We start from the raw sequence: 9,366 nt of genomic DNA, 5'->3' as shown, positions 1-9,366 counted from the left end.
AGCAAAACACCACTATTAATCCTTAAGATTTCCAACCAAGCATACAGGTACACCCTCCTTAAACCATGGTCACATTCAAAATTACATTAAAAGATTAAAAGAGAAAATATAATCTGATAAAAATCTGAGTCTATTCAAAATATAAATTAAACCTGGAAATAAAGTTTTAGGATTTTTCAGGTGAGATTCACCGAAGGGCTAAATAGTTGATCGGTTTGTGATGTGTGAATGGCTTGCACACGCAGCACGAGTCTCGTCGCAGCCATTGACCAGGAAAATAAAAAAATGGCACTCCATGTCAAAAAGGTTGCCAACCCCTGCTTTATGTGTATATACAAAAAAAAATAAAAAAATTTTCTAGCATATATATTCACCAGATTAAAGATTTTGTGTTTATTTATATATATATATATATACACACACATTTCATCAGATGGTTTTTTTTATTACTATTCCCAAGATATGAAGTTGGAGAGACGATGTATGTGATGTAAAAATATGGATGAATATTTTCATTCAGTGATTGTTTTTATTTCCCCTCTAAAGGCCGCAGTTAGCCTATACTGTAGAACCAAGTTGTTCTAACTGTAGAATCCTCCAGCGCCGGCCACAGAATAACGTGGAGGAATAATAATTTTTAAAAAAGCTATCTGCAACTATCAGCATAGGTTTTGCTGATAACCGATAGTTCAAAAAGCAACTATCGGCACAGATTAATCGGTAAAACCAATATATCGGTCTGCCTCTAATCATTTACTCTCCCTTATGTCATTCCGTATTATCCCCCCAACCCATGGAACGCAAAAGGTAGATACTGTGCACCATACAATGAAAACGAATGGGGACAGATGCTGTCAAGCTTCAAAAATGACAAAAAAAAAAGCACCATAAAAGTGGTCCATACAACCTGTATGCTATATTCTAAGTCTCCATAAGCCAAATGATAGCTTGGTGTGAGGAGCAGACTGAAGTTCAAATACTTATTTTTTTATAAATTTTCTGCTACAGTGTTGCTCTTAAATCTCATTAATTCTTGCGCATCATTCTTGCAAACTTGGCATGCCAATACATAGTGTCAGAATTGACATCAATGACAATCAGTCACGGCACAAAAACGAATGCCATTTGATGTTGATGACATCTACTGTTTGACTTTAAACCTGATGCGATGCGTCTTGGTGCCTCATACTCTATTTCAATGTACACATATGCAAGCCAAATGAGATTTGATCTCGTATGACCTCAGAAGACTTGGAATATAGCACACAAGTCGTATGGACTACTTTGGTGGTGTTTTTTGTTATGGAAATTTCTGCCTTACATCTCCTTTCTGTGACCCACAGAGGAAGTAAAGTTTGAGTTTGGAATTACATGAGGGTAAGTAAATGATGACAAAACTTTCATTTTTGGGTGAACGATCCCTTTAAGCTGATTTATAAGATAACTAGCAAGAATTACCCTCATTTCATAGCACACACGCCCCTTGCTTACACCATATGTTGCTCGTGCTCCGGACCACCTGTATGCAAAACCTTTAATGGTCAAAGAGTAGCCACTACAGCAGTCTTGAGAGACTTTAAAACACAAGTCACTATTATCTGTTGAGGTTTATGGAGAATATTCCACTATTATGACCATTTCAGAGATATGATTCCATTTAATTTCACAATGACAAAACAAACCCTCACATACAAGTGTCAATGGCCACCAGTGAGCCATTAAAGTTTTGCTCTTACTCTTAATCTTCACCAGGTGGCTGCGCCGAATGAGCCCTATAATCAAAAACATTTTATTGAGCATAAAGCTTATTTCATTGCATCAAAATCTTATTGCTGATTTATGGCTTAAATAAAAAGCTTTGCACAGATCTGCTGTAAATTCATCTCGTCTTCTCAGTGTTCTTAATAGCAATAACCATGGCGTTCATCATAGCGCCTCATGCGACCATAACGTGCATGACTGTCCTGATCAGACTTACACTCTGCAGTCTGCTGGCTCTCCAGTTCTTCCCATTCACTGACTGGTATGCAATGCTGCAGCTCTTGATGCCCCACTTCCACCTCGTCCTCATTTTTCATCTCCACTGGTTCCACTTCATGTTTTGTGAAGCAAAGTCAATGTTCTAACATATCAATCACTACTGTAATACTCAAAGTAATTCTTAAGTTCATCTCATCTCGTTTAGACTACTGCACTTCCCTCTACATTGGAATCAATCAATCTGCCCTCAAATGTCTTCAATCAGTCCAAAATGCTGCAGCCAGATTCTTAATGAACAGACACAAGTATTAGCACATCACCCCAATTTTAACTACTACATTGGCTACCTGTCAGATACACAATATTTTATTCTATTTACCTTTCAAATTTGCTGCGTCCCCACATGCCTACTCGCTCCCTAAAATCTGGGGACCGTGGATTACTCCACGTTCCCAGATCTAGATTAAAGCATAGATTCACAGAGGCGAAGGCCAAAACTGCTTAAGAATTGCAATGAGGCAATAGATCATCTAAAAAGGAAACATCTGTTATTATTACCTAACCGTCAAGTTGTTCCGAACCTGTATGCTTTCTGTTATTGGTTGTCACAAAAGCAAAAAAGGAGACATTTTGAAGAATCTTTATGTAGCTTTTTTCCATACAACAACAGTTCATAGTGACCATTAGGGCTGGGCGATATGACGATATACTGTATGTTGTAGCGACGATATAAAGTGTCAATCGAAAGAGATTTTGCTATATCGTATATATATTATGATATGTAAATATCCATGTGCATGGCGTGTGCGTATCTATCAGTGGGCAAGGCTTCACGTGAGGCTGAGAGAGTTGAAGAGACATGGAGAGTGTTTTTCAGGCACTGACAATTTCAGTGAAATTCAGCAAATTCAATGACATTCATCTTGTATTCAGCGCTTCATAAGCACTCAATTTGCTTCTCATCTGAGTGAGGAAAAGACTGGAGAATGAGATTTGAGAGCTGCAGCAGAGTCAAAGATTGTCAGTCAATAACGTCTTGAATTTCAGACTGTTCCTCACAAAAAGCAAAAGACAGAAGACTCGAATACCACACACAAGTTGTATAAACTCCTTTTATGGTGTGTTTTTTGTCCTTTTTGGAGATTGACAGACATGGTCACTATAGCTAAACAGTTATTATATGGAAAAGAGCAGCGGGTAAATAAGGACATAATTTTTTTCTTTTGAACAAGCAATTTCTTAAAAAAAAAATAAAATAAAATGGGTCCATCTCAACTTTTGGTTGTTGTACCTCCACAGTCTCTGATTTATTGTCACTTTTAGTGAATTCCATTTCTGAGCGCTCTCTCTCACCGGCCATCTGCCCTGGATCAGACTGCTCATCACACCCTGCCTCTGAAAACACCTGTCACGGGTAAAGATGAAATGAGATCATTTTTAATGCTTCAGTGCGAGCATTTGAAACAATATTAGTCAACAAATGCATCAAATTAGTTTATCAGCATTCATGCAAAGTCTACTACCCGTTTCTGGCTTCTTGGAAGCATCAATGCATGTGGGGGACTTCAGGGAACTCTCCTCCTCTTCAGCCTCCAAAGCCACCTGCAAGCCTCTATCAGATCTGCTTTGAAGCCTCGGGTGTCCAGCTCGCGCTTCTGCAACTCTTCTTTCAACTCGTTAACTTTTAATTTTTTCACATCACACTCATCATGCATGACAGTCAAAATGGTAGCCTTCTAATATTATATCCAAACATAAATAAATGGTGGTGCATCACATGACTAACTGGCTTAAATTAACTGCACATATAACTCGGGCAGGAAAGCCATCGAAAAACGAATGTACACTATATTCATTCATAATATATGGCGACATAGTAGTAAACAAAGACACATGCATGGATGTTAGTTCACATAACTAAGTTCAGCTATACTCCGACGCAAATGGATGTGTATTTATCTAATGCAAACTCTGAAATGTCCAGAAAGTTTCAGGAACTCACCACGGCAGAACACCGGTGTTTAGTTGAAGAGAAGCAGTGTTTATAGACTGTAAACAAGTGTACAACAACGCGGGTTCCAGTAATGGGCAGCAGCAGTCCTTTGTGGCTCGATGTTGCCCCCTACTGTTCACACCTATAACACATGTTTGATTGTAACCGTAGTTATTACGTACAGAGAGTGTATTGCTGTACTTTATCCAGCCTAATGAATGTGTACTGATGATTATACTCTATTTTCCATGCAATAAAACAGTTTAGCGACCATTTCTGTAGATTGCATATTTATACAAGTGAGTCTTTTATGTTGTGACTCCGTGAATCATTTAATCATTGACCTAACTGACTCCTTAAAAAAAAAAAAAAAAAAAGGGAGGAAGACGTTCACCACGAAACAATAGAAGTGAACGAGAACGACTCATTCACTTAAAATATTTTGTGTTCTGCAGAAGAAAGTCAAAAACATCTGTGATGGCATGAAGGTGAGTAAATGATGAGAGAATTTTCATTATGGGGTGAACTATTCCCAGAACTTTCTTATACTGATCAAATGTTCATTCAAAATTTATTTCAAACTTACTTAAGCTTTAGTTTTTGAATACAGGATTCAAGACTATGAATTAAATAAAAATGGCTTAAGTTTTCTTATGTGATAAAGAACGGTGAATTGCACTCTTTGAGCACAACATTTTTTCACAATTTTAATACAAGATACAAAAACAACCATTCTAGAATATTTCACTTTATTTCACAATTATAAATATACACCCATATACACAAGCCATATAAAACACAGCAGTCTTTTTATGCAATGGGGATTTTTTTTATTTATTTATTTATTTATTTATTTTTTCGCAGCACACACAGAGATGGGGTCTCTGTTTCCTATACTGGGGGATAAAATGTAATTTGTCATTCAAGTTTTCACAATTCAAGTGCATTTTCAGATCACTTTCGGGGTTTACCGCTCACTACAAAGGAAATCAATGCCAAACCCCAAAAGCATAATCACCTTGAAGTGTATTGTATTGATCAAAACTTTTTTTTTACTTTTTTTTTTTTTTTCTACTTTGTGACCATTTCACCCAAAAAGGAAAAGAGTTACTGAAATGTTATGGCATAACATGTCTAAGCAGGTCCTGATGTGCAGTGTAATAAGTGGTCAAAACAAAGGGATAGTTCACCCAAAAATGAAAATTCTGTAATTGACTCTCATATTTTTCCCATATGACTTTGTTTCTTCTGTGGAAAACAAATGAAGGCTGAATGTTCCCATTCACTTTCATTGTATATTAAAAAAAAAATGTAATTAAAGTGAATGCTGACTGAGGCTTTCTGCCTAACATCTCTTTTTGTGTTCCACAGAAGGAAGAAATGGGTTTGAAACAATATGAAGATGAGTAACGGATGACAGAATTTTTGGGTGAACTAACCCTTTAACAATGGTTTGACAGTGTCATCAAATAACTAAAGCTTTCATGTGAAAACATATTTCAACCAAACAGATAAGGCATGGGAACCTTTAATTATGTTTTGGTGGTGGCCAGCCACTTGTCACCCACACTAACACAGAGATCTATGTTCCTTCCTTATTTTACATAGCCTGGTTGACAAGATGTCAGCAAGGAGAGTTGAGCTGAATCATCATAAATTGCCACTGAGCTGATTCTCACACTACAATCAGAGCTTACTCTGTGTTTATGGCAGGGCCTGAACAAGACTTATGTACATGTATATGGCAGTGCTGCACAATCAGATGTCCCAATAAACCAGTGTCTTTACCCTTCTTAGTCAGGGTGTTACTTTAGTGGTGCATATTGTTATTTGTGACTTGGGGCAGTTGGATAGGACAACAGAAGTCTGTTAACCTCTCTGATTTGGGCATCTAGGGTCGCTGTGGCTAGTGCAATCTCTCCTAGTTGCGTCTGAAGATTGTTAATGGTTTGTGCCAGCTCCTCTTCCTTGCGTCTGGAGTTGGCGGCCTGCCGGCTGTACTCAAGCACCATGCAGCCCCCACCAATGATGAAAATGATAGCCTCACCGAGCAACTCTGCTCCAAGCTCTGCAGCTGCCTCCTCATTCAGAGGCTTGATAGTGGAGCCACGGAACCCCATGATCCTCATCTTTGTTCTCATCTCGATCCAGTGGTATGCTTTGGAGAGAGCATGAGATCAGAGTGAATCATTTTACAAATTCATCTGAACAGTTCACTGAGGAAAAAAAAAAAATGGTACAAATCACTTTGGAGGCAAGAAACACTTTGGTAATACTGTTAGGTCTTGCAATTGAGGTAATAGAGGTAATCAGGTAATCAACCAGGGGTGCGTTTCCCAAAAGCATCGTAAGCCTAAGTAGATCGTAGAAGCCATTAGCGCCAATGATCTCTACGATCAACTTAAAGAGCACCTATTATGGTTTTTCAAATATTACCTTTCATGTAGTGTTATACATCTGTTTGTGAATATAAAAAAGTCTGCAAAGTTTCAAAAATCAAAGTGCACGACAAATGGAGTTACTGACTCCCAAAAGAAAGAACCGATTCTGAACACCTGAAATGAGTCATTAGTAATTCCAGACTTACTTCCTGTACTAACCTATGTAATTTGGTAACAAAAACCCGCCTCTGGTCTTCATTGGCTGCTCGTGAACAGCTTTGACCCGCCCTCAAACACTACACTAAGCGGTAGACCGATCACAACAGACTGGGAGATCTGACCAATCAGAGCGGAGTAGGCTCTCTGAAAGGAGGAGTTTAGAATGAATCCTTTCGATCATTGAACGAGTCGTTTTTTGAAACTGGGGAAAAAAGGTAATTCTGCAGTTTAAATGATGAGCAAATTAAAGTGTTTTTTAACCTTGAATGCATGCAAATCTATTGTATGAGACCTTTAAAACAAAATTAGGCACGTTTAAAAACCATAATAGGTGCTCTTTAAGCTTGCGATGCTTTTGGGAAATGCAGCTCAGGTAATTGACACAGACCCAGGTAATAGAGACTAGTACCTGTATATGGAAACTATACAATAACAATGAAACAACAATTTAAAGCTAAAGTGTGTAATTTCTGCTACACTAGCAGACTAGAATTGCAAACATAATATATATACACCGATCAGCCACAACATTAAAACCACCTGCCTAATATTGTGTAGGTCCCCTCGTGCTGCCAAAACAGCAGCAACCCGCATCTCAGAATAGCATTCTGAGATGTTATTCTTCTCACCACAATTGAACAAAGCGGTTATCTGAGTTACTGTAGACTTTGTCAGTTCATACCAGTCTGGCCATTCTCTGTTGACCCCTCTCATCAACAAGGCATTTCTATCCACAGAACTGCCGCTCACTGGATGTTTTTGGCACCATTCTGAATAAATTCTAGAGACTGTTGTGTGTGAAAATCCCAGGAGAACAGAGTTACAGAAATACTCAAACCAGCCCGTCTGGCACCAACAATCATGCCACGGTCCAAATCACTGAGATCACATTTTCCCCCAATTCTGATGGTTGACGTGAACATTAACTGAAGCTCCTGACCCGTATCTGCATGATTTTATGCACCGCAGCCACACGATTGGCTGATTAGATAATCGCATGGATGATTGTTGGTGCCAGATGGGCTGGTTTAAGTATTTCTGTAACTGCTGATCTCTTGGGATTTTCACACACAACAGTCTCTAGAATTTACTCAGAATGGTGCCAAAACAAAAAACATCCAGTGAGCGGCAGTTCTGTGGATGGAAATGCCTTGTTGATGAGAGAGGTCAACAGAGAATGGCCAGACTGGTTCGAACTGACAAAGTCTACGGTAACTCAACGTCCTTAGTCCAGGTAAGATGCCTCTGACGTTGTCTGTGGTTCAGGAGTGGCTTAACAAGAGGAATACGACAACTGTAGCCAAATTCCTTGACACGTCTGTGTGTGGTGGCTCTTGATGCCTTGACCCCAGCCTCAGTCCATTGCTTGTGAAGTTCACCCAAATTCTTGAATCGATTTTGCTTGACAATCATAAGGCTGCGGTTCTCTCGGTTGGTTGTGCATCTTTTTCTTCCACACTTTTTCCTTCCACTCAACTTTCTGTTAACATGCTTGGATACAGCACTCTGTGAACAGCCAGCTTCTTTGGCAATGAATGTTTGTGGCTTACCCTCCTTGTGAAGGGTGTCAATGATTGTCTTCTGGACAACTGTCAGATCAGCAGTCTTCCCCATGATTGTGTAGCCTAGTGAACCAAACTGAGAGACCATTTTGAAGGCTCAGGAAACCTTTGCAGGTGTTTTGAGTTGATTAGCTGATTGGCATGTCACCATATTCTAATTTTTTGAGATAGTGAATTGGTGGGTTTTTGTTAAATGTGAGCCAAAATCATCACAATTAAAAGAACCAAAGACTTAAACTACTTCAGTCTGTGTGCACTGAATTTATTTAATACACGAGTTTCACAATTTGAGTTGAATTACTGAAATAAATGAACTTTTCCATGACATTCTAATTTATTGAGATGCACCTGTATATGTGTATATATATATATATATATATATATATATACACACACACACACACACACACACACACACACACACACATACATACAGTATATACTTACATATACATATAGATAAGACAGATCATTAGTAATAGTAGTAGTAATATCATTGCTTTAATATGCTGAATAGTTTAAGCTTTATGGTAAACCTTCTATTTATTTTAGTTGTCAAGAGTGTTTAATGCAAAAGATTAATTGGGACCAACACCTTTTCAAATTAGTAATACAATTTTTGGTTTCATAACTAGAGTTACAGCCAAGATAAAATTATGTACTGTATCGACAAGCACTGCAAGCATGTAAAATGTTAAACTTTAGATGGTAGAGGAAAATATTGGATATCATCATGCTAGAAGAAACAAATTTAGCAACAAGCAGCAAAAGGCACTTTCAGGTGTTCACTGTGCTCTCAATGACAGGACACTCCTGCCCACTTCACACATGCAGAATCTCATTGGTCTGCCCGGAAGAACTTTTTAGTATCTCATTGGTCTACTGGTAAATCTGGTGTTAGAAAAATCTAATGATTGGCTAAACCTCAGTGCAGGGCAATGTCTATTGGCTGTGTGTTGCTTCGATATTTCCGCCTACAGACACCCTTAGCATGGACTGATGTCATATCGTTAAACACGAACAGCCAAATATCAGCTTACCTTGGGCCGGGGGATGGCAGATATAATTCTTAAAGAATTCACTTCTCCGTGCGCCTGCTTTTATTCGGTTGGCCACTGGTTTGCTCAGTTGTCGTACGCCCAGATAGAGCAGCTTTGCGATTGGAAAGGCACCGACAACCATCTTGGCGGAAATGCGTCATCTGAGGAGGCGGGATGAGCATAAGAACGTC

The 9,366-nt window shown here is 38.7% G+C and overlaps 1 protein-coding gene and 1 long non-coding RNA gene across 3 annotated transcripts; both read right to left on the bottom strand.

Moving 5' to 3' along the window:
* Nucleotides 1-498: 498 nt before the first annotated feature.
* Nucleotides 499-4,078, bottom strand: LOC127416992 (uncharacterized). 2 transcript variants are annotated; one of them, XR_007893219.1, is made up of 3 exons: nucleotides 3,272-4,078; nucleotides 2,360-2,510; nucleotides 499-2,267 (listed from the first exon to the last, which is right to left on the bottom strand). It is a non-coding gene; the product is annotated as an uncharacterized LOC127416992 (long non-coding RNA). The 2 variants fall into 2 exon arrangements; XR_007893218.1 differs by having other exon boundaries at nucleotides 499-2,510; nucleotides 3,272-3,385; nucleotides 3,504-4,078.
* A 720-nt stretch (nucleotides 4,079-4,798) lies between these two features.
* On the bottom strand, nucleotides 4,799-9,327 carry opa3 (outer mitochondrial membrane lipid metabolism regulator OPA3). Its single transcript, XM_051657316.1, has 2 exons — nucleotides 9,176-9,327; nucleotides 4,799-6,131 (listed from the first exon to the last, which is right to left on the bottom strand). Exons 1-2 carry the CDS (start codon nucleotides 9,315-9,317, stop codon nucleotides 5,800-5,802), a joined length of 474 nt encoding a protein of 157 aa, XP_051513276.1. The 5' UTR covers nucleotides 9,318-9,327; the 3' UTR covers nucleotides 4,799-5,799.
* Nucleotides 9,328-9,366: the final 39 nt, after the last annotated feature.

Source organism: Myxocyprinus asiaticus, chromosome 26, assembly GCF_019703515.2.
Source record: "Myxocyprinus asiaticus isolate MX2 ecotype Aquarium Trade chromosome 26, UBuf_Myxa_2, whole genome shotgun sequence".
NCBI lineage: Eukaryota > Metazoa > Chordata > Actinopteri > Cypriniformes > Catostomidae > Myxocyprinus > Myxocyprinus asiaticus.
The sequence above is the reverse complement of the archived record's forward strand: the minus strand, read 5'-3'. Positions and strand labels throughout refer to the sequence as shown.